Source organism: Phalacrocorax carbo, chromosome 1, assembly GCF_963921805.1.
Source record: "Phalacrocorax carbo chromosome 1, bPhaCar2.1, whole genome shotgun sequence".
Lineage (NCBI taxonomy): Eukaryota > Metazoa > Chordata > Aves > Suliformes > Phalacrocoracidae > Phalacrocorax > Phalacrocorax carbo.
In genome coordinates this window covers 118,949,179-118,975,465 of record NC_087513.1, presented here as the reverse complement: position 1 = coordinate 118,975,465, position 26,287 = coordinate 118,949,179, and the positions used below count along the sequence as shown (strand labels likewise).

At 40.9% G+C, this 26,287-nt stretch overlaps 1 protein-coding gene across 1 annotated transcript in view; it reads right to left on the bottom strand.

Moving 5' to 3' along the window:
• Positions 1 to 24,573, bottom strand: part of SH3BGR (SH3 domain binding glutamate rich protein) — a 29,159-nt gene extending 4,586 nt beyond the window's left edge. Inside the window, exons 1-4 of the mRNA XM_064471894.1 lie at positions 24,400 to 24,573; positions 18,430 to 18,615; positions 11,242 to 11,322; positions 3,888 to 4,001 (exon numbers count right to left, since the gene is read on the bottom strand). Coding sequence (XP_064327964.1) covers positions 3,888 to 4,001; positions 11,242 to 11,322; positions 18,430 to 18,615; positions 24,400 to 24,444 — 426 coding nt within the window. The 5' untranslated portion in view covers positions 24,445 to 24,573. The remainder of the gene's footprint in view (positions 1 to 3,887; positions 4,002 to 11,241; positions 11,323 to 18,429; positions 18,616 to 24,399) is intronic.
• Positions 24,574 to 26,287: the final 1,714 nt, after the last annotated feature.

Here is a 26,287-nt window from a genome sequence, read left to right as displayed (position 1 = left end):
ATGAGTAGTTGATACAAGTTTGCATAGAATGATCTGAGATAAGGGAGTGAGCTGCAGTGCCAGGGTTTACATATGGCCTGTGGAATTGCTAAGACAGGACACAGACTTGCATTATAATATGATTTTTGAACAAGTTTCTAAAAGAATTCTGCCCTGAAATGCGTCTAATCTGTACTGCAAACTGATTTAACTAGGACACCACTTAAAAAATGTTCTCACCCCCAAGTTAAAATCTAAAGTTAAAATCAGATAGTAAAAATAATGAAAATTATTACCGTCACATCTAGTGACCAGCAGAGCCCTTGCTGTGCCACGTGCGTAGGAGGTCACAGTCTTTTCCTCAAAAAAAATCAAAAACAAAGGACAGACAACGCAAGAAAAAGGGACACTATATCCAAACAAAATGCTTCCTCAACCTTATCCATCAGAGGATGGGGGTTGGGAATGAAAAAAGATTAGGAAGAAGTCAAGGATAAGCTTGATGAAGTGATTACAGAAAGAAAGTACGCAACAGGTCTAAGGTGAAAAAAAAAGTAATAATCTAAAGAAATCCTAGTGCAGCTGTCTCTTGGTGACCCAGGCTGAAAGCTGTTCCTGTTACTTACTCCTGGATCTGTGTAAGGGACTTTCTATTTCAACATCTGCTCTGGGCTTTCCCAGATGCTTGTGTGAATGAGGGGCTGGCGCTGCTGAAGCCTAGGCAGCCTGTCTCCCTGTGCGCTCATCCCTGCCGCTTTCAGGAGGCAGCTGCTGAATTATAAGATTTGTTTTTCAGAGGGTCTCTCACTGCTTTCTTCAGGGCCATACAGACTGAGACAAAAAGCTAGAGCTTCTGGACTCCTGCATCTCCCAGCAAGGGCAGCAGGAGCAGTAGGGGAGGGCTGCAGCCTCCACACATACCCATATTGTCCATTGGATGCCATTCGTGCCACTGAGGCATTGGAGGAGCCTTCTGAAACCTGGGACTCTCCATGCAGCTCCACAATGGAGAGAGTCACAGTTTATTTTGTTATCTGTCTTATGCTCATTGGCAAAGACTGAGATATCTTAACTTTGCCAAGACTCTTCCATAATTTTTCCATAGCAATGGCATTTCTCCTGCCAAGTCACTGGAGAAAACCTGGCTGGGTTATACCCCACATCAGAGTCATTTTAAACTGGTTTGAAACCGAGTGCTAAGGCCAGAATGCCAATACTAGATTCCCACTGGTATATTAATTCAGAAGCAGAACATAAAACTGAGATGTTTAAATTATGGCATTTTGATTCGAGGGTTTGTCAAAAGAGTAAGCTGATGCTCCAAAAGGCACCTGACTACTGTTCAAAAGATGCAGCTGTTTGGCTGCAAAGCACAGTGGGCTGCTGATAAAAAGGTCACCCTCTCAGAATTCAAGTGTACAGAGACCAGCTCTTAATAAGCTAGAAGAAAACAAGACATGGGTGGGGAGAGCACACGGGAAGCATCTATTCAGTGTGGTCAAGCAGTCAAACAAGATGTGCTAGGCTGCAGAATGAGAGGAAAAGAGGGAAATACTGAAAATACTGTGTTGGTACTATATGTATCCTTTAGGACCTAACATCCAGTGGAGATACTCCAATGGCAGTCCATCAGTCTTTAAATGTATTCAACTTCACAAAACCCTGCCCAGGTAAGGAAATGTTATTCTAGCTTTCCTTTATAAGGGTAAAATGTGATGCAGGGACAAAAGGTGGAACTCATCTCATTGTAGCTGCCTCAAAGTTATTCTTCTCATCTAAACTCATCCCCTGTGTGCTGTCTGTAGTGAATGAGAATACCAGAATTTCTACAGAATGATTCATGCCATCCCAACAGCAGTGATAATTGGGATGAACAATTGCTTGTTGTCGCAAGTAGCACAGTTGCCACGTCACTGAAGTGATTTGTCCTAGGTGACACGGGAGGTGGTGGAACAGGATGAAAAATGGGGTTTGTGCCTCCCTGGCAGGAACCACTGGTACCTTGCTGCCGGCAGAGCTGAGTGCCCTCTCTAAAACTGAGTGAGACTGGAACAGAAACAGTGCTGGGTTTTTTTTTCCCCCTAGGAGCTAATATACACCTGGCATGATGCAGGTGTGTATCAGAGTTGGACAATTTCAGGAAGGCTTTTCTTGCTCTTTATGTAAGACCATGTAAGAACATTTCAACACTGCCAAGACTGTGGAGGTGAAAGGGGAGGATTTGTAAGATTAACCATATTTTATGCCCTCATAACCACAGAAAGATCTATTCAAACACACCAGCTTGCCTGGTGCTCTCTCCTCTGCCAACCCCCTCCCTGTAAAACTAAAGGATAATGTATTTTCCACTTATAGCTCCAATCCATTCTGTGAGAAATGGAGCAAGGTGCTTGTTGTACAGGGGTGGTATTGCATTATGTCACTACAAAACCTCTCATACACAGCTGCTTGACACATTTGCAGACGTGCTCCAGCATTCTGTTCTCATTTGAAAAACATTAGAGTGGACTGCCAGCCAGAATGACAAGTAACCTAAACCAGCCAGGGGATGCACTGCAGTTTTATGCTGGGCTTCTCTCTAAGAACCACAGAAAAAGGTATTTGATGGCACTCACATGCCAACTGAAATTCATAGAAACGTGAGAAGTGGTTGGATATAATTTAAGGAGAAATTTCAGTTCCCACTGAGAACTGTCTCTCTCATTGCCATTTCGAAATTTTAAATGGGACTTCCCAGTTCCTGAGACTTGCATGAGGCTGGGTAAAAGGGTGCTTTTCCAGCCTAACAATGACCAGTTCAGTCATTGTTAAAAAGGGTAATGGGGAAAAGCTTACAGAGAGGTGCTTCCTCTGGAAAAGCATTGCAGCTAGAAGCCAAAACACATTTGTTTTGATCTTTAGTGAAAGATGATGCATTTGTGACAGATATTCCACTGGGACCATCTGATCTCCAAACTACAAAAAAACCCGACAAGTGTAAGTGCTTGATCCAGCAGTAGGCCTACCTCTTTGGGAAGAGAGTCACCTGACACTGCAACATCAGAATAAACCCATCCTTAAATGCCAAACTGTCAGAGCAGCAGCAGAAATAAAGCAGCTGGATCCCTATTCCCAGACACAGTATCCATTTCTGCTTAGTCTCTGCTGGGTCTAGAACCTGGCCAGTAACATAAACACTCCACTGAGGAAGACACTGGCATACAACAAAATGGTCCCTTTTTGTGGTATCCATTTACCTTTCAACCGCAAGTACTTTACTGATGTTAGCTAACTGCAGGATATTAGACTAGGGAATTGAAGGTACTCAGGTGGCTTCTTTCAAGAACACTTAGCATTGCAGTTTGCTATCTGCCCGTGTGACTGTAATATCAGACCACGATGCAGGCAGAAAGGGTAAGAACTGTCTCCATTTCTGAACTGCCCAGGGGTTTCTGCGTGGCCTGGAGAAGACACTGTCAGATCTGGCTTCCTGCAACAGCAGTCAATGCTGGTACATGACAACAATCATTCAGAACTAGATGTACAAGCACTGCAGATGCTGGCCATTGATAGCAGCATTTTTTTCCACAGAGATAGGACTCAGCTATCTAGTCCTAAATTATTCTCCATAACTAGAGTCTGATTCCAAATGATCATTAAAAAAAAAAAGCTTATGATAACAAGTGGCAAAAGGAAACAGCTAAATAAAGACAACCGCTATTATGCAAGATTCAGAGGAAAGTTCCCTGGAGTTTACCTAGGCTTCATATCACCCTGATGTTAAAGAAAATGCATCCAAAAGACAAGCAGGACCACCCTGCAATCAGTCTTCCCGCCCTGAGGCACACTAGGCGGACCTGTGAGTTTACGTTTCATGTGCTTAGCCCAGGTAAAACCCTCATATCACAAAGGGGAAAAGGGAAAATTACCTGTTGATCTTCTGATGGTGACGGAGCAGACTGACCCTCCTCATGAGCCCCTTCATCTGCCTTGTCTCCTGTGTGTGCCTCGGTTTCACCTGTGGCATTAGACTTTTCAGTCTCCTGGCAGCAAAGGAGAAGTCATTGTTAGCCTCAGGGCACATAACCAACAATTCACTTCTATAAAACTCTTGACTTTAAAGTTTGGGGAGTTGTTTTTCTAATTATGCTTCAGCACTTAAATGAAAATATACCCTTTTAGACATTTTCCTGTGAAAGGAACGTTTGTTGGCATTTTGGTGCCATGGGCCAAGGCATGGGGTTTGGGTAGGGAAAACATGAATTCAAGCACTTCTTCCCCTTCAAAGCATAGCAGATTCTCTAACTTTTCTGTGGGCAGTTTAATAGAAACCGATGCTTACCCTGATGGCACATTCTAGCTTCAGGAAAAAAAAAGCCTTTTTCACCAGCATGCATTCCAATTAAACTTCACCAAGAAGCTACAGAAAAGCAGAAGTAATAAAGGAATTCATATATAGTCTCTTAAATTTCTTGTTTAAAATCATCAGGAAACTGTTCCTCAATTCACACACCAATCTGTCAAACCTATTTATTCCAGCACCGTGAACAAGCACCTACTAGAAGGCTCTTTATTTTAAGTCCTGTTGTACGTTCAGCTAGGTAGCTGTGAAAGGTCACACTGGATCACACACTGTGTCAGATAATTGGAGACCTGTATGGCCTTGAGTGGAACAGCAGAAATAGGATGAAATGCAATAGCATGAAGTGCAAAGTCACATTATTTGGGACAGGTAGTTCTGGGACAGAGATTAGAAATAGATATTTCTATGGTGCTTTGCGAGCTTGTCAGTTGATGAACATCAAAGAAGAAAAAGATGGTTGTATTTAAATAATCACAGAATAACTGATCCATGAATGTTATGCGACAGTGAAAAAGGTAATAAATGCGATCCTCAGATGTATGAGGTGAGGTGGAGCTGGTGGAGCTGAAAGCGAATATTAATGTCATTGTGTAAGGCCAAGGCAAAACCTCTGCTGGATCTGTACCGTCCCAGTCACTGAGGCTCAAGAAAGAGAAATTCAGACTGGAACAGGTGCAGAGGAGGGCTACAGGAATATTTGAGGGAGTGGAAAGCCTGTCTTATGAAAGGGTGACAAAAAAAGCTTCATTACTTTAATCTATTGAATGTAATGCTGTGAGGGGATATGATGGCTCTCTAAAAATAGATCAGGGTAAACATGAGGGAGGGATAGGATAAGGAAGAGTACTGAGGTAGATGAAAAATTAGTGCAAACTGGCTGTAAATAAAAATTATAGTCATCAGCAAATGTGAAATTTTGGACAAGGTTTTTAGTAGAGAAGCGGAGGCAAAGGACCTAGTTTATTAAAAGGGAATTTGACAATTTCTGAGAGGTGTTATCTGGTGTGGTTGCCTTCGGCAACAGAGAACTGGGCTCAGGGGATGTCCTGCTTTCTGTCACCCTAAGTCCCATGCTCTTTGGGCAGAGCAGCATGCCCCTGATTAGAAGACGAGCTTATTTCTCCTCCCCATGACCAAGCCCTTACAATTCATCCACCTGGTCAGTTTGGGTTTTTCTGCTTTTTCCATAATCTCATTTGTCTCTACAGTTAAACAAAAGCCCCCCAGTCACAATCCCCTGTCCTTTAAGCTTCACAAGTCCTCCTCCAGTGTCCTCATCATATATGATTTCTTCAGCCAGTGTACTTAGCCTGCAGAAGCATGACATTAGTATAGCTATCAGGCTTTTAGCCCCAGAGCAGATTTGGGTGAGTGCTCACTTAGGGATCTTTGTCCCATGATGTGGTGAGCAATTTAAGACATGCCATCCTGCTGAGATGCTCTGCTGGATGTGGACAAAAATGACAGAACGGAGGTCAAGGATGTTTGGAAGCAGATATCGTGACAAGGTGAAGAGGGACAAAATACTTCAGCAGTTTTGTCTTTTTCCTGAAACTTCGCTGTCTGCCCTTTTGGCAATTTTCTCCTGAATCACGGAAAATATGTTCTATATGTAAGGAGCTTGTGATGAAAAGAGAGTAAGCACATAGTCTCTTAAGTTCCCCTTCCTCTCTGTGGAGAAGAACAGCAGCAAAAAACTGCATAAGCAGCAAGCATCGCACTCCCTGCAGTCCTTCCCAGCGCTGCACTGCCCCAGCCCTCCTGGCCACAAAAGCCTTTCCAGGGCTGCATGGTGAACCGGAGCAGGAGGCTGATCAAGATTAAAGCTTTACAAAGAAAAACATTTCTATTTCACACAATCTGCACACTCAGTTACATAGCTGCATGAATGTTTTTGCTAGCATGTGTGGGATGCCTGGGGAGAGGAGTGAGCAGCTGGGAGTAAGCAGAAGAAGACAGAGGAAGGAGGAAGAAAAAAAAAAGCCTACTACTTTTTCTGGCAATATTGTCTCATTTCAAATACACATAAAACTGTGGGCTCACTGCACTCTGATGCTGGTGGCGTTGTTATTAAAAACAGATCTACAGAGACTTTTATTTGGCTTAATTTACCTTTTACTCCCCCCCCCCCCCAGATAACAAAATATTTGAAGATTAAAATATGTAGTAACACAGACATATATTGAAATTCTCTTGTGCAACATTGTGTTAATACATTCTTTTCTTAAGCAAATGGTGACTTCCTTACAGATACTTTCTTTGTAGCCACTCCTCAAATGAAAAGGATAGTGTTAACAAAAACTAAATTGGTTGGATATTTATTTTCAGCACGTATATTAACATTTCATTTTAAATTCTATGTACTCCATATTTTTTTGGCAGATACATAAGATACACAAAGGCTGAGGAAGGCATTCTAATTAAAATGAACCTGTTGCGTAAAACTTTCTCAGATGAATCATATACTTACTCAGAGCATAAGGCAAGAAAAAGTTGTAGTTGAGAGAACTAAACTCTAGAAGCAGTGTTTATCGGCCAGAACAAACGTGCATGCACGCGCGCGCACACACACACACACACACACAAAGTTCTTGTTAATTATATGGAGAACTGTGATGCTGGGAATATCATCATTACACTAGCTCTCAATAGAAACACAAAATTTAATTTTTAACTAATTTAAAATGAAGTACCATTGATAAAGACTGGCTGACAGGTCATTTTCTCCTTAAAAAAAATGCATATACTGTAAGTTTCTAATTCAAAGCAGTCTTAGTAGAAGTCATCTTCAAGAAAAAGACTAAAGCTCAAGTATCTACAGATGTTGGGATATCAAGATTGTGGATATTAAGACCAAGAGTAGTAAGATTAAGGACTTAAGTATATACAGGATTTGAAAACAGACCCTCAGCTCAAGTAAATCAGCTTCACTGAGTTCACAGAGCAATTGCAAACCTAAATGATCTTGCTACAAGCTACTGGCTCTGTGGACTTCTGGGAAATGGAAGCAGTATTCCATGACAGTTAATGATTCCATGACATCAGAAAAAAACCCTGATTGTCCCTGAAAATAAAAAGCAATCAATTACCTCATTCAAACCTTGCTAAGATACTCAGAAGGTGTAGCAATACAGCATACTATTTGTTATCTTAGTTTAAGTAATAAGCGTCTCATTGACAAAACAATTCACCTGTGCCATTTTAGAAAACAAGCGGTGCAGCTGGAGTTTTTAATGGGCTGTTCACACATTATGACTATTTCAGAGCATTTTCAATAATATTGAGCACAGCCTCAGACTAAGCATAAAAGCGGTAGGGGCACTAAAAAGAAATGTATCCAACTTTGGGCACAGCTGAGACTGACATACCTGACCCTAGACATACAAACTACATTGATTATAGCTCCAATGTAACATGTATAGTGTTGGCACACCGCTGTTCGTGCCACTAATCCAAGATTAAATCGGATGATTCAAAAATCTATCACTAACTTGAGTGATCTTTGAGTCAGACATAAAGCACAGCTGTCCTCTAAATCCCAGCCTGCCAAAAAATTTGTTTAGAAGTATTCTAAACCAGGTATTCCTTCAAGTGAGAAAGTATTTCATACTAATAGACTAAAGAATTTGTTAACACAAACACTATGCCTGCTTCTTCTCTTAGGCACATAAAACTCTGCTACTCATCCCTGTTAAATGATGCTTTAGAAAGCATGATAACCAGTGTGATGGGGAGGCAACTGGAGAGAGAGGATGAGGTGAGCTAATTGACCCTTTCTGAAGTACCAAAAATATGTATTGATTTCCTGAAATGTCACTGAGTTTTATGGCCACATAGCACCTTTTAAGGATAAAAATGTACTTGGTATACAGGAAAAAAAGTGTGAAGATCTTTGCCTGACTCTCACAGTGATCTAAGCAAATAGTTGGCATTTAGAGTTTTGGCCTTTCCACCAAGATCTGCAGAAGTTTCCATGTGTCATCCAGGCATCTAAATACTTGGTAGTGTTAGATCCAGGAACACAGTGATGGACACAGACACTTGCCATTTGTGCAGCGGTACCTGACCAGAACCCTTAGCAGAGGTCCAAACACGGCTGGCTGCAGGGAGGGGCAGGCGCCTACTTAGGGAGCCACTCCCCAGCCTGTTTTCCAGCCAGCCTGGTTAACTTTGATGCTGATTTGCTATTTCCTCCTGAAACAATTACAGCTTTCTTGTAAATAAGAGGATGCTTAAGTATATGAGCGTGCAAAGACTACTTTGCATGTGTGGTGCAGATCTGAGAAGGATCTCCCTTATATCTGAGTGTGTTCAGAACGTCTTTACATGTGTCTTAGAGTCAATCTGCACCTTGGTGACAACTTCAATGTGTCCTAGATATATCGGACTCACTCCGTAAGTGTAGTTGAGCTTGCACATTAGGCTGTGGCACAAGCAGAACACCAATACCTAGCAGTCATGGTTCAATGTAAATGCTGGACAAGTAGGTCTGGTGACAAGTTGTCACCCACCTAAGCCGGAGAGAAGTAAGGACTACAAAAATGAGAATCTGCAGAACTGAAATATGTATCTTGCACTCAGCAGGCTGATGTGGCAATGGCAGTGAATTTTACAAGTATTTTTGGGGGAATTTATAATTTGTTGAGGGAGTAGCAAAAAGTTCCTTCCTCTGCTAGCTCTAGAAAGTAGGCTCAAAACAGTCCTAGGTCAGGATCCTAGTGGACTGTGCTGTGAAACAGCATCATGGTCATTAAAGAGCTTCTCTCCTGCTGGTGCAATATGTAGCAAAAGATGGATGGACAAGGGAAAAGAATCTTCTGAGGCAAGAGTATAAGCATGTACCAGCTTCATATTATTTTTTGCAATGTCTCAGTGAGGTAAAAACCCCTAGAAGGCAAATGCTTACTGTTTTGTGGTGTTTCCATGCCTCATAGTTTGCTGCTTTTGTAAATTATCACCATATTCCAGAAAAAAAAAATACAATTCTTTAAGAAGATATTACTAGAAAACCCTGTCATATGTGTCATCATCACCATCTCTTCCACACCTGACTTATTATTACAGATTCATGCTGCTGGAAATCAATGTCATCAGCCACCCATTGTGCTTCATGCTAAGGTTGAACTGACAGCCTAATGAAAGGAAAGCAGAAGCAGTGCAGCAAGGTTATTTGTATGACAAAGCACATCCAGACTGTCATGCAGTGAAGGTGCTGAGAAACATCTCTGCAATAAATGCTAGAACACTTATATATGCCTCTCTCACATTCAGGAACAGATTCTAAAAGGGGGACAATGTAAATATACTTCCACTCTTTACACATATTTTTTAAAAACGCTTTCATTTTTTTCCACTTGCTGGACTGAAACAATCACCACCACCACCAATGGAGCAGGTAATGAGCGTAAACCAAACTTGCCTGCTATCAATAGCACTGACACTTATCTGCCCAGCAGAATGTACCAAACATTTTATTTTCAACATTTACAAAGTTGTCATGAAGTAGAAACAGTAATAGCCTCTGCTGACAGCTGGGAATGAATAAATTCTAAAAAATTGCTACTTTGCTTCATAGACATGCAGTCTAACAGAACCTTGCATGAAGGAGCAGATAATATATGAAGTGGGAAATGGAAAAACACAATTTTCCTTATCTCGTTGATTGTCCACGTATCTTTAATAATTATTATAATATGTCATACCTGCAGTCCTTTAAGCCTTTCATGGCTTTGTGGATGTTAATTAAATGGATTCTTAGAAGGCCCTTGTGAGGTAAGCAAGTAAGTTTTATTTCCCTTGGTGAGAGATGGCACAGCTAAAGCAGAAAGTTTAAATCACTTGCTCCTTATCACACAGGGACTCAGTGTCAAAGACATTTATAGCAACTGTGGGTCTCCCCTGGGTAGCTCTTCATCTGTAGCTCTCCAAGCACTTAGCAAAAGCTCCTTTTTCTCTCAGCTTTTACAGAACAGGAAAAACAGAGGCATTTACAAGAGTGTTTCATTCAAAGTTGCTACAGAGTTGCCAGCAGCAGAGCTGGACCAGAAGGCAGATCTCATGCTCCAGGGCAATTCTTCAGACAGGTCACCACAACGCAGCACAGTTGTCTGCTAACACTCTGGCTCATCACTCTCTTGATTAATTTCTTTTGTTGAATCACCCATGTTAAAGATGGCAACATTTGATTATCATCTAACATGATCTTAGGATAAGAGAGCTGTAATCCTCTCAGTTATAAAACTTCTAATTAGAAGAAGACTCTGTTAAAGAAAAAACACATTGCTTTCTGTAAAAGGAAGAAAAAAAAAAAGCCCAGAGAAACACCTTTTTCTTTTGCCACAAATATATTAGAACATTGTCAAAATACAGTGGATGGAGAACAACAGGTAGACTTGCCAAAGGGACTTTTGTGATGTTGTGGGTGAGACACTAAGTTATCTCCTCAAGGCAGAGAGAGCAAACCCCCTAGTGCCAGTCTGCATGTACACACAGAGGATGGAAGGGCTCCACACCCCAGCCCCTCTGTTGGTGGCCAGTACAAATGCTGTTTGCTCAAGGTTTGACGCATCCAGGGGAAATGAATGTTTCTTGTAATTAACGGAACCTAGAAATTGCATTAGGAAATTCTGCATCATTTAAAAGCTGAATGTGATAAAATACTGCTTTGTGTCAACAACAAAGAAAAACATCATTAGCTGGAGGCATGGTAACAAGCCTGCAGTGAAAGAAGGGAAGAGAGAAGTCTTTTCTAGCATTTACTGAACTAGTCATTTTTTTCTTTCCCTTAAGAACAATTTGCTGCACCAGCATCTAATGTAATCCTTGTCACTGCCCCTTATTTGACATGCTGAGTCACTGGCTATCTTCATCTTTTATTAAAATCAGATAAATGGCCCCCATGGAAGGACAGCAGTGCATACCTTTGTGCCTGGAGGAGGAGCAAGACCCAGGAATGAATAAATAATATTTTCTTCTTTAGCAGAGAAAAAGGATTCAAAATCCTAAAAAGGAACAAACAAACAATGGAGAATTGGTAACAAAAAAAAAAAACCAACACAAACAAAAAGCACAGGAGGAAGAGATTAGCCCAGGCAAATCTTGCTTATATTGATGAGAATGACTATGCATTTATACAAGTGCCTGCATTATCTTAGCCCCAGGAAGAAAACTCAGATAAAGGGACTTTCGTACCGGCTGGCAAAATGAACAAATAGGCAAATCTCTCTAGAGACTTACACTTTAATTATATCACATCTATGTCAAAAACAGATAAAATTAAACATCTCATTTTAATGTGCCTCAGCTGTACACACCAAAGCAAAGCTATTCCCATTTAAATGTTGAAATAAAACTTGCTGTGAGTAAAAACACAAAATAGACCCTCAAAACCCTGGACAGCTTTATGGCAAATAAAAGGCAACTGTCAATATAATAGCACAAGTGAAATGATAATGAGGAAAATGTTTATTTTAAAGGAAGACACTCTGGTTAGAAAATGCAGTTACTTTTCAGATAAACTTAGCAAAGGACTGTGTTGTTCCCTCTGACATATAAGTACCAGCCAAAACGTCTTGTCCACATGTGAACTGAAGTTATAAATCATCCTGTTAAATGCCCATTTTCCCTTCAGTGCTAATACATCTGAAAAGACATGAGGGATGGCTCTTATCCTACCATCTAGAACTTGCATGGTCTTTACTGTATTCACCTGTACAACTTACCTATCAATTAAGGAAGCTCTGTTATAACCAGATTGTTACTGGGAAGTTCATGACTTACATCCTACACAGGTAAAAATCAATATGTGTTTATGATCTCAGGAGAAACTCTGGTCCTAAGTGACTGGGCCACAAGCACACAGCAGCTCTGTGTAGGACCAGTGGACAGAACACGTGTCTGCTGGGTCCTAGACTGCTGCCTTGACCGTGTTATCATCCTCTGTCTCCTCCCAGATAACTCCAAAATAGAAGCCTGTAAATAATAAGATGCTGACTCATCCTTGAGACTTGTTTGTAAGGCTTGGTTAGGATCTGAGTTGTTTTATTGGGCTGTTTTAGCATTTCCAGAGAATAAATTATTGGCCAAGGGTAATCCTAGGGAAAGTCTGGAGTGGATGGTTTAGAAATCACCTTAACCAACAACAAGACTGGAATCAATGACATTTCAGTCCAGTTTGGAAGAGGCAACATAGCTTAACAGACAGGATAAATAACAGCCCATTTCACTGATTTATCTAAGGGACAGATTGGCTTTCACAAAGACCTAGCTACAGGTGGTGGGAACTGCCTGGTCTGTGAGAAGCTTCACATTTGTGAGAAGCACATTTTGCCCTGACCAGGCAGAATACCTGCTGCTGCCACCCATTTCTCGAACCACCTCTTTACTGTTTTCACATTGCTGTCAGGTTCTCCTCCTTATCCAACCCAGGTCAGCCCTAAATATTTAAGAAAGCCAATGTCTGAAACCCAACCCATAAACTTAGGAGCAATACAACAAACAAGAACACAAGGATTTTCTGCAATTTAAAGGGCTGGAATTTGATATGGGCCTTTGACAGGCCCTACAAACACAGGAAACTTGTATCCTCCTCTGTACCATATACCCAGCATAAAACAGCCTGAGCAAACTATGGCACAACCTGTCAATAGCTGGGAAAAAAGAGAAGACTATAACAAGGAAGGGCCATGAAGTGGACTTGATATTTTATACGTATTGTTAGCTGCTCCCCAGAGGAGAAGCAGCAGATAGCAAGTGTACTAAAAATCTCCAGAGACATATACTCTTGTAGATAACCAGACCTGACAGTGCAAGCAAGACATGAATGACCAGATGAACTCCTTATCAGAAGATGATACAACCTTCTATCATATTAGGTACCCTTTAGCAAATGGTAGTGTACAATGACAACCCACAGTAAATGTGGTATCTCGCAGTAAATGAAAGGTCACTTACCTTGCTTACGCTGAGGAGTAAGCTAGTAGGTATTTAGCACGGGGTAAATGCATTACTGCAGTGATTATGGAATAATTTTTGTATTGTAAATTTATGCTCTTACTTTCCTAATGGTGACTTGTTCACATCTCCATTCACCCAATGACCAAAGATTACAGTTTCCAAGGCAGGCAAAAAGAAAAATGAACAGTAACAATTTATCTCAGGTAAGCAATAATATTATATCTCTATGAGAGAAGACATAAATGGTCTAGGCGGAGAGTAGTGGTGTCATTTGTCTTAGCAACTAGTCTTTGAAAAATACAGTGAAATGTAGTTAAAACAAAAATACTCTGTGAGTTTTTCCTTATGATAAGGGTGTGTATGCATATATACACTCCATGCTATCATGCTTTGTATGACCACTGTAGAAATGCCAGAGAGCAAAACAGCAAACTCCAGCTGGGCATCAGCAGAAAGTTCTTCACCACATGAGTGGGACAGCACCAGGTCAGAATATGCAAAGAGGGCACAGAAATGCCATCCTTGGAGACTCTTGAAACTTAGATGGCCAAAGCCCCAAGCTACATAAGGTAACTTCAAGGCTATCCCTGCTTTGAGCAGCAGGCTGGACTATAGACCTGCAGAGGTCCCTATTGTTTCCATATATTTCACTTTAACAGTTATATGAAGCATCCAATAAAATCTTACCTAACAATTCAAAGATTCTGTAAAAAAAAATATGTACATGGGTATTTTATTCTATGGATTTCAGCTTACAGAGAAACCAGAAGTTTACATTCCATTTCTTTCCTAGTTTTCTAGGGGATTTTTGCTAAGCAAAAGCAAAGACAAGAGCAACATAGTGCTTAATATATTTAGAAAGTGACACAGATGCAGACGTCTGTCTAGACATGAGCAAAAAAGCAGCTTAAGAAAAAAGATCAAATAAGAACATAATTGCTAACACTGATGGATTAGAATGGATACTTGAAACTGATGCTACAGCCAGGTGTACAAAATGAATCCATTTCTAATCTGTTCCTTCAAGTGGCAATACCAAAGATCTGAAAGAAAAATAAGATTCAAGCTATTTATAAGGCAGCCTTAAGCTTCTCTGACCTCGCAGAGAAGCTGCTCACAGTTGGTGTATTTTCATAAATGCATCCATAAGAAACCTCTATTTCACAGTACAGGTTAGGAAGTGAAGCAGCTCTTCAGGGCCAGCCAGAAGATGCAGATACTTTTATGTATCAGCAGAAAAGCAGATTAGCAACAGGACTGCATTTACTTGCTCCTTATGTCAGTCTATTCCAGCATGTAAAGGAAGCCTCCTCACCTGTCCCCAGTATCCCCTCTTTCCTTACTCCCACCCCCAAAATTTCACTGAACTGCAGAAAAGTGGATTGGATAAGACTTCAAAGGACCATTTCTCCAAGGCAGGAACCACTACACTATGCCTGATAGGTGTTTTCCAATCCACTGGTAATGACCTTTAATGAGAAAATGGGACAATCTCCTGAACACTACATACTCTTTTCTGATGTCTGACTTAAACTTCCTTTGCTGCACTTTTTGTGCACCCACTCCAGTGGGTGTGGAGCAGAACATACTTTACAAAATCCTAGAACCACAGGATAATTCAGGTGGGAAGAGAGCTCAGGAGACCATCTAGTCCAACCTCCTGCTCAAAGCAGGATCAATATTGAATTCAGACCAATAATTAATTCCTCTTTGCTGCAGCCCTTAAAATATTTGAAGATTGTCAAGTGTCTCTCTCCAAATCCCTCTTTCTCAGGGTGAGGAAGGAAATCTTTTATCTTGCATTTTCATCTCCCCAAGTCCAGTGCTCCCAGGCCAGCATGCTGATAATGTGTATACACTGGCATATGTGTGAATGGGAACCAAACATTCAGGACAACCAATAGGAAGGGAAGTGAGGGGGAGGAGCAGAAATGAAATGTAACAAGTCTGACCTAAAAACAAAGAACTACCTGGGAATGAGTAATGAAAAATATAAGCAGGAAGGAGAAAGAGAAAATGTCTTACAAAAAAAAGAGGTGTAAAGAGCTTGACTTGTTTAACATAGCAAAATGAAGATTAAAAGATTATATGATTCCCATTTACAAATACATTGGACTAGAGCTGTTTAAGCTAAAGGGTGATTTTGGTATACCAGGAAATGGGTATAAACTGGCTGCATATACCCAGGATACAAATGCGAAGGTTTCTAGATGCCACAAGACTGAGGCCCTTGAAGACTGTACTAACAAGAGCAACATATTTTAACGGGACTTTCATGAATTCAAGATACTGGACTGGAGTCCATGACTCAGACAGACCTCTGCAATTCTCAGACCTAATTTTAATAAAGTCATTGAGGAAGGAAGTGGGACACAGAGGAAGAGTTAAGACATATCAAGTAAACCCTAAACAGTGTAAAACAGTTCTGGATTTCAGAATGATGGGTCTCTTGGACCTGCACAGATTATGCAGGGAAGTAGCATGCAAATCCCCAGCTTTATACTGTAGACATGTTGCAGAAGACATGAGGTCACTTGGAGGAATTTTGCCCCACTCTGCCAGCCTCTGGCCATGTTCTCAACCAGCTCACATAATCCCACTTCACACTCACTGTGCAGCTCCCTTCAGGTACTTTCCCCTGAGGAGAAAGGTAAGGCTCATGTACAGATATGGATCTCCTTACCTCATTTATGTGGACACAATGACGCTATAAATTAACCTCTGTTATGCATCCACTGAGATCATTAGCTATGAGCTTTGAAAGCCAGATACATTAGAATTCCAGAGACTTTTAGACTAACTGTAAATCTGACTTAGTTTTTAAAACAGTACCTGCAGCTGCTTTCTGGACCCCTTTCCACATGGAGGCGGGGAGTCCTTTGCAAAGGACTCTTTCTTAGCTTAAATTTATTTCAAGGTGTAGATTATTTGGTTTCCTGAAATAGCTTCAGACATGGAGTAAAAACTGTATATTTATCATTTACTGGCAAGGCTAACCAGCTGCAACACTTTGTAAGGCAATTACTCTTTAATTCACTATATAATCTCTCTAGGGAATATCAGAAATATTTACTGCAATGTTGGCTGCCACAAAATTCAGAGTAAGATATATCATACTGTACTCTTTATTGGTGCAGGCTGGATGTTGAAATGCACATGAACTCCAATCTACCAAGTTCTCTTTAAGACTCCTATGAGGATACGAGGAAACAATTGCACTCCATTACTCATACTAGCAACTTTCGCTCTGAGAGCACTGAAGTTAATTCTGAAAACTTAGTGGCATGTAAATCCCTTCTCTCTCAAAACAACCTTTGCAGTAGCTCACACTGGATTTGTGGAGTAACCTAAAACTGGGCTCAGTAGCTGGACGTGAGCTGACAATATGTGCTTGCAGCCCAGAAGGCCAGCCATATCCTGGGCTGTATCAAAAGAAGTGTGGGCAGCAGGTTGAGGGAGGTGATTCTGCCTCTCCACTCTGCCCTGGTGAGACCCCACCTGGAATATTGAGTCCACCTCCAGAGTCCTCAGCACAGGAAAGACATAGACCTGTTGGAGTGGGTCCAGAGAAAGGCCACAAAAATGGTCTGAGGGCTGGAGCACCTCTCCTGTGAGGACAGGATGAGGGAGTGGGGTTGTTCAGCCAGGAGAAGAGAAGGGTCCAGGTAGACCTTATTGCAGTCCTTCAATACTTAAAGGGGGCTTGTAAGAAAGACAGGGATAAACTTTTTAGCAGGGCCTGTTGCAATAGCACAAGCGGTAATGGTTTTGAACTAAAAGAGGGTAGGTTTAGACTAGATGTAAGGAAGAAGTTCTTACGATGAGGGTGGTGAAACAGTGGAACAGGTTGCCCAGAGAGGTGGTAGATGCCCCATCCCTGGAAAGATTCAAGGTCAGGTTGGACGGGGCTCTGAGCAACCTGATCTAGTTGAAGATGTCCCTGCTCATTGAAGGGAGATTAGACTAGACGACCTTTAAAGATTCCTTCTATCCCAAACTGTTCTATGATTCTATGGTCCTATGTAATCTGCATTTCAGAGTACTTTGCAAGTTCAGTTCAGCAACATATCAGAGTACTTTCCAGACTATGTATTTCCATCCAGACTATGAGAAAAATCTGTCTTAGAGATCTCTTTTAATTCACGATCCTAATATTCATGCAGGTACAGTATTATCTATCATTGTTTTGAACAAACTCTCTCAAGAGGAATAACCTATTACCAGCATATATGAAAACATAAAAGCATCTGATGAGCATTACAATTTCTGTTATGAAGAGTTGGATATTTGTTGAATAAGGAATATAAGTTCAATAATTCAAACCACATACTAGAACTATTCCAGTCAACTATAATTCCTATTTATCTTTATAATATAACGGAAAAGAAATGTTCCCATTCATGGCCCCTGGTGCCTCAGGCGTCTACTTGACTTCCTAGCACCCCAGATGAGTCTGTGTCAAACAAACAAAATATCAATTTTCACCATGCAAAACTAACTGAAAATTCAAGACGCAAAAGTGCAGTACAGCTAGAGGTAGGAGGTCAGCCTTGCTATGAACCCCATTAGTCTTCTGTAGCTAGTGTAGCTAGTATTGTCAAACCACATGACTGAGCATTTACTACTCCAAGTGCAGCTGAGCTGTCTTCATAGTCTACATTTGATTATCCTGAGATATTGTGTGAAGAAGCCATAGTATCACCTAAACAGTACTGCCTTTGGGCTGCAGGAGCTGAAGTGAGGGTGCAGGCAGAGATCCAACAGCAAGACAACTTGTGAGTGAGCTACACAGCAGGAAGTAGGAGAATGTGAGAGGAAAACACAGAACCCCTCAGAGGCAGCAAACTCCATGCCTTGCAGTGAGCTCTGGGTCCTGCATAGGCTCTGGATCTGCAGGGGATAATCCATACAGCCTGTTAAGTGGAGTTTCTGTAGACAGTTTTTCCTTTGTGTGTATTTTTCTCTTAAAAGGGAATACTCTTTTGTTTCATTGCCTTTCTGTGCATAAAAAATGCTTTCTAAGAATTGTTCTTCCAAAGTCAATCTCAAATTGTTTTAAGGAGCTTGTCTGAGGACACTTCCTACTAATGGAAAAGAGTGACTTCCTGTGAAAGACTCTCTGATGGTATTTAAATTTCCAAACAGCTTCTTACCCCACAATACCGCTCCTCATTGAAGATTTGTGGAGGGAGAGGAATTCCATTTTGAGGCTTTTTTTCACCTGGGACATTCTCTCTCATCCATTTCCTGTTGTCTTCATCACCTGCTATGTCCATTTGCTGAAAGTCAATCTTGTTGGCCTCTAAAAAGCCCACTACTTCTTGCTGTTTCTTTTTGATCTGGTTAGAAAAGAGGAAAAACAACATTCCTTCTTTAAAAGGAAAATTCTTTTCTAAAATCAATTGCTATTACGAGCAGAACTAATGCAAGTATGTTAAGTTGGATCCACTACTCCAGCAGCCCCCAAACTTTTTGAAGCTGAGATTCAATACTGCTTCTCAGCACCCAGACTGCTGTCATTACTTCCCACCCGCCACCTCCTACCCCCCCCCCCCCCCCCCCCACCAGCTTCTTTCTTTCCTCCCTGGAAGCAGTGATACCTCCATCTAAGAAACAAGGCTCAGCAGGAAGCTTCCTACTCTGTTTCCAGATCTGTGAGTGTGGTGTACAGATACCTAAGCTAATCCTGACTAAAATCAGCACAGGTCTGAGAATGTACATATTCTCCCCAATATGTAACAGTCTTCTTTTTCCTGCTCATTACATATGGCATTTAGCTTTTCCATGAGCCACATGTTTCTCTCTGTCTCTGTTCTTTAATGCTAGGCATAATTAAATATGAATGAAAGCTTGATGAAGATCCAGTGCAGCTTAACTCCTGTGCTTGAATATTTCCCACATTACAGAATGATGTTCCAGTTGGACAAAGAACATATTACATATAAATAAAGCATGCTATACACAGCTTCTGTGCCAGCTAAAATGCACTCATGGGTCTTATTCCCTCTGTTGCTAGAACTGTATATGCCTAGGGTGCAGACATCAATCTTACAACTTCTCCCTTTACTTTACAGAAGTAATACTGACTATCCTTCTCTACTAAAGGAATGCTACTCCTAAGCAACATTTAAAGAACTTCCCCGTTTTGTAGATGTCTAGTTTTTCTAAAAGCACTGAAGCCAACTTTATCCCTACAAGTACTGCAGCATTGAAAGCAAGCACTGTTTGGACTGATCTGTACAAACTCTCTCATGCTGCTCTTTGATCACAGACAACCAAATTACTATCTAGCACAGTCAAGTTCCAGACATGACTCTCTTCTCCCACTTATGTTTCTCCATGTGGCAAATTAGTGTCCTATGTAGATGGTATCTAGAATGAAATATCAAGGCAATTTTTACATACAAGTCGTCATATAATTTGAAGCCATGCCTTCCACAGGTCAGACATCTGAACAACTGAATTTAAAGTCACACCAAGCTAGTGTAAAACAGTCTGAGACAGACAATGAGATGAGAAATAATTCATGGATTATGTATTCCTATAATCTAATAAACCTGAAAAGCTGAAGTAGAGTGATAACCTATTATATTGGAAGAATGAATTTTCATTATTAAGGATAAAATTTCTTTTTCTTGTTTAAATAAGGATGTATCTATCTCTACAGCTACGCTTGCTTATAAAAAATAGCAAACATCATAAAATGCTGTACATTTTTATGACAACAACAGAGGCTTATGGTGAGCTAAAAAAAAGTACATCTCTTTGAATAGAAACACTAATCCAGAGTGTTCAAAAGCCATGCAGTTGACAGATCTCAAAGGTGCTTATTTATATTCTTATTTTTGCTTTTTAATCAGAGGTAATTTTCTTAATGGTTATTTAGCTGCACAGTTATTCACAGAACACATTCAAGCAGCAGAAAGGATTGCTTGAGGGACACTTCACTGGAGGAAGTGGCAGGATGTTTGTATAAATGGTTAATAAAATCTGCCTGAGCCAGTACTTAGAGTTTCACCACATGCTCAGAAAGCCAGTGTACTCAAGTGCTGTCAGCTGCAATTTCAGTGTCAGCTTGTCTCTTTGGACACAGGCACTGAAGTAGATATGGATCCTGGAATAGCCAGTGCCCCAGACAGTGCCTCTGAGGAGATAATGGAAACCGAGCTACAGATTCTGTGCTCCCTTCCTTATGGCTGAAGCTATAATTTTTTGAATTAAACCTGGATAAATGATTTTTCTTCAGCTTGGGGTTCATAATACACAGGAGCCTCAGACAGCACCAGTACCAAAAGTAAAAGTTGGGAGAGGGTTGTGTGAAAAATGAATGCTGGGGAAAAATAAAAAAGTTACATGCAATTATGCCTGCACAAGGGAAAGGCAAGTTGTTTCTTATTATGGTAACAACAATAAACTACGCAGAAGATGCACCATGTCTTAAGGTTACAATTACTAGGGTTTAGGCAGAGCAAAAGACTTGAGACAGACACTAAGTATGAAACCATAAAGCAAGCCTCTGCTGTGGCTGGCACCAGGTAGCAGGGCAACCAGAAGAATCTCTCCAGCAAACAGCCCTCTGAGGGAAATCTTCCAGGATGTAACAAAACAGAGGAGATGCAAAGGTTTTCCCAGAACAGATAAGATTGCAGGAGCTTGTTTGTGCCCTCACTTCTGTCTGATGGCATGGGAAGAATTCAGATTACTTGGGCATAGATGCCCTGGAAAGTGGTGGTGGGCAAGGTCAATGTCATTTTCCCTTTCAACAAAGCTTAAGTTCCACCATCCCGAGCTGCTAGGCCCTTAAAATAAGAAAAAAAAACCTGTTTTAAATAAATATTATCTAGCCAGAGTGTAAGAGCTACAGATAACGTTAGTTTCACCTGATGCATAATTAAATATTATCATCTATGTCCTCACAATCCAGAGCATTTGTGTTGACCAGCTGCCTATGGAAGAAGCAAATGGTACATAGTCAACAACCTACAGTAAGAGGGACATTAATGTCGGTAGACAGAGTTGCTACAGCTTCTGGTTCTAACACCACATGGACAACCTATTCCAGATAATTATTCTTCTTTATCACACACTAGCCTCTGATCTGACTTGAAATTGATTTGAAATTTGAGCTCAGTTTTATATATGGCGAGATTCTCAATCACAGATTACAAACCCTTACCCTGTATTTTAAAGGGCATAATTCAAACAGCCTACATTTTCCTCAGCCTTTCTGAGATCTAGATATTTGAAGGTGGGAAAGTTCATAAAATGTCACCCAAAATGCTGGGAATAAAAGGATTTTAGACGTTCCCTAACCATGAGCAGCAGTAAGCAAGCCTTTGGAAGACTTGCTCTGTGTAAGATGTGAACCCCCTTTCTCCTGTGATTCATGGTACCTTAGAACCTTGCAGGTTATTATGCATTTCTAAGCACTTCTGTGGCTAGTGACAAAATTATTTTATTTTTTTACTGCTTGCTTCCAGCCAAGCTTTTAGTACTTTTTAGTGCTATAACTAAGAGTCCTCACTTCTGCTTGCCTTAATGAATAGCTCGATATCAGCTCAGTTTGGAGCAGAAAAATAATAAAGCTGAAGTTATTTAAAACAAATTTCTGAATCATTGAGGGGAAAAATACAGACTGCAGAATCGTTCTAGAGCCACAGTGATTTATATCATTCAAGCATCAGATCCAGAGCACCAGATTGTTACTGGCTTCACTGTATTCACTTTTTAAAAGTATCTATTAACATGATAACCAGTTGCAATTAGTAGTGTGACTGTGTAGTACATAGAATAGAAACGTTTTTCATTCTTTACTAATGATCCTCTGCTGATTTATAGCAGAGGAGGCTGGGGCCATCTTATTTTGAAATTCAAACTGGACAACATGCATTTGATGGAGATCAGCCACACTGAAGAGAGCACCACTGCCACTAGGACAATTTAGACTCCCAATTTAAGCTGTTTAGGGATTAAATTCATTCTTCTCAGGAAAAACTGTACGAGACTGATACAAAATTTGTTTCCAATAGGATCTGAGTGATATATTGGGGTTTATGCTGGCTCCTTGCATAAGTGCATAAGTTTTATTTTATATATACCAAAACTAATTCAAGGTTCATTGAAAGGATATCTTCCATCCATTTTAATCAGTAAATGTGGAAAACTACTCCAGCTGAACATTGTGTTTACTTGGCATTGCAATTATGTATCAGCATTCTGAAGACATAACGCCTTCTGAGATTGCCACAGCTATACATAGAACCAACACACCAGAAAGGAGGAAATAGAGGCATGTTGCAGCATAAAGATGTCACACCCTTCCTTCCAGTATATGTCTGGGATCTCACTAACAGCTTTTGTGGGCTGCTAACATACAGTGGACATTGGCATTAATATGCTTAATACCTATTACAGTTCACTGGCACAGGTATCTTTCTTAGCAGTAATAAACCACAGTGGAAATGCTTAACAGCTCAAAATGGCTGGATAAAGCTTGCACGTTGCTCAGCATTCAGTGTAGCATACACATCCCTTCACTGCACTCCAAGAAGAAAGGCATTAGTTATAGCTGCTAGCTGGGAGAAGATACAAGGAATGTGTATAGCCGAGGAAAGATCTTGGTTCGGCTAGTGCTAAATATATGATACGCTTAGTTTTAATTGCGTAGCTGATCTCTGAATGCCAGTGTTTAATCAAAGCACTCATACAACTGCCTTGCTGAACTACAGCTGCAATCCTACAGCTGGAGTGGCAACAGTTCATGCCTGAGGCACACAAGATGATGATGGCCCCAGCACACACTCGCTGAATGTCTGCACTGGGATTTCAGTCACAGTCACAACTTTGCCCAGAAAATGCATGTGTGGCAAAGGAGGGACGACTCTTCTTTGGTCAGCCAGAGGGAACCAAAACAGGACACCAAGCAGGAGTGAAAAGACTGCCAATGCACAGCGTACGGCAACTTATAAAGCTACTTGAGCAGTAACTGCTAGATCACAAATTACCAAACCTGTGGTTTCCAACCCCCTCTTCGTTTTTTTCCCTTGCATCTGAGGTTTCTTATAAGAAAAAGGAATGATAAAATGTCAACAGTAAATTTAGTGTCAGGCTTAACGAGAGGTTGGCAAGACAAGCTGATGAGTTAACTGCAAACTTCCTCAGCTGTATTCCAATCTGAATTCTAGTAAATGACCCCCTGTTAATTTTCTAGAGATGTTGGCCTTTTGAACAGAGGGTGGTTTTTGAAGCTTTTCAACCCTGGAAGCTTCTTAAAGACATGGAGCTGGTGTCAGAGAGACAGGGATGTAGTTACAGCTATGTGCAAGCACCAGCCAGTTTGTTTAGCCATGTCACTGGGAGTGAGTGACTGCCAAAGGAAAACTGCAATCTGAGCTCATCTGGGAACTGGATATAAAAGGCAACAGTCCTTTCCCGGTTCCCACCACCCACAGGCTTCCAGCCTCCCTACTATTCACATGCCCTTCCCTTCAGCGGATACATTATGCTGACAGCTACCGCAGTAGATCTCAATACTAAAAAATCATCATTATAGCATTTCAAGAGACAAACACACCAAAAAAACCCAACCCCAAGGAAAAACAAAACCAAAAAAAACCTCAAAAACCTAGGGAAAATGAAAGGAGGGCGGAGAAGGATTTTTTTTTCTGCATTTTATTCAGCTTACTTTGGCTCCAGGCTCTTTCTTGGACAGAGTTCCCCTTTTGCTGGAGCAGTGTCCTAAAGAAGTCTCTTTTAAAAACAAATAAACTAATTTCTACTGTAACTAATCTACCTTAGCTTTTGTGCAAATATATCCACTTTTTCCTTCTTCAGTGAATATATATTGCATACACATTTTAAAACAGAAGTAAATCTAATAAATGACAGATAATTTAACTGTAAATATTATATCTGTAGTAAAACCTCACATGCAAGCAAGCCTGCGTTGGTAGGAATTCTCTACACCTTGAGCAGCTTTCAACAATAAGGTGCGCAATGCAGACTAGAGGAATTCCAGTGTTTTTCTTTTTCTCCATGCAAACTCAGGATGTCCTGTGATCTTCTAGGCTAATTTATCAACCTGATCCCAGCAGAAGGAGGAGTATGTTAAATGAGACACCTACCGCTGTAGACCCCGAAGATGTGGCTACAAAGACTTTGATCACCATGTTCACAGTGATGAAAATGAATCAGCAGAGCACGCCTGCTATCCACGAGTCACCACAGTCCCAAGAGGAATCCAAGCGTTTGGCAGCTCCTGGACTAACCAGGGTCCTAAATGGATGCCCCTCCACAGAAATGCAGCAGCTTTGGCCTCTCCCCGAGGTCCCAGGTTTTTTCACTCCATTGGCTCTTAGGTATTTCGGGACGAGGGGCCAGTAGGCGATTGGTTAGTAAAAGGAGCCATATCAAGGGGTTTGCACCTGCCCCTGGCCTTATTGCATTAGATTGACAGGGTGGCAGTCCAAAAAAGGCAAAGGAGAGTAGTGCACCAATGAGACAGGGCTGGAGAAATATTTGGGAGAGGGGGAAGGGACAAGTGAGAATGGAGAAGGGACAGGGAGCAGGCAACTTAGTGCTGGGGGCAATCACAAAGCTGTCAGGTAATGTTTAATGTTGCATGGGCACTGTCACAGCTACCTGCTGCATAAAAGGGCTTGCAGCCTCTCCCTGACCACAACAAGGAGGCTTCAGAGTTGTAGCTGCAAATTTTACATTATAAAAGGAGAAGCAGGAAGGGAAGGGCAAGGGGAACATAGATGCAGAAGTAATTATAGCAGAGATCATATTGAAATAAGCCTTGGTTACAAACGCTCTCATCTTTGAAGAATTCTGATCCTCATCCACGCTGCAGGGCTTAGGGACTTCTCTGAAATAAATACATCAGTACACTTCCTAACACTGAGGAGGCTGATTTGGCTGATTCTATGTATCCAGAACCTATTGTTGTATTTTCTCCTTCTTTCTGCATCACCGGTGAAAATGGCCAGAGCAAAAGGTGTAAGAGGATGTCCAGAATACTTGGTGAAAATTACCCCATTCTAATGTGTTATCCAGGATGCTTGTTTTCCATCTGGTGTCACCTTCTACCCCAGAGATGGTCACAATTCAGTGGCTGCCTGCACATATTTGCTTAAGGAGGTCTCTGAGCATGAGCGGTATTTTAAGAATGTTAAATGGTGACAGATTACTTTCAGACTTTTAAGGGCCAAGGTTGTTTATGCTAGTGAGCAACAAGACTCTGAACTCAATAAAGCTGACCCAATGTCACAGGTGAAACTGGCCTAGGTTTTAGAAAGTGCTTACACACATTTCAAAGGTTAAGACTGAATATAGCAGTGTCCAACCCTGAAGATACTTCAAACAGAATGTAATACTTTCTTTCCAGGATTGGTTAGGAATGACCAAACGCACAGTAGTAAAGATGCTCTTGAAAGTAAGTTTTTTGTCTGTGCAAACCATTAAGTGAAGCTAGAAATGCAGTATTCCATGTATATAACAGAGGTCCTGCAAAAGCTCACCAAAACCAAAAAATAACAGTATGGATACTTTGCACTGTTTACTGTGGCTCACCATCTGTCATTTTTTTCTTCTTTTGAGAGGCAATAGGAGGTCCAGCAAAAAGAAAAGCCTGTTAGAATTGGGTATTTTCAGAGTATTTTCCCGTAAAAAACAAAAAACCCCCACCTTAGTGCAAAAACATAAATTATTGCCAGAAGTTATTACACATGCTTGTTTCTCGGGAGATTTTGTATCTAAGTATAGGCTAGTAAATTCAACAGAAATGACTGGCCATTTGGAACATACCATTTCTAAATTAATTTATTTGGTTACTAGCTTTCTGTACAAAGTGATCATTGGCTTCAAAGTATTCTGATAAGCCTGGCAAGTATAGTGACACTAATAATTAATAATCAAAGCAGTAAATATTTGCACCATCAAACATCCACGGTCAGGACTGGAACAAAATTGCCGATTAATGCTCTCTCCTGTTCTCTTTCACAGCTGAAA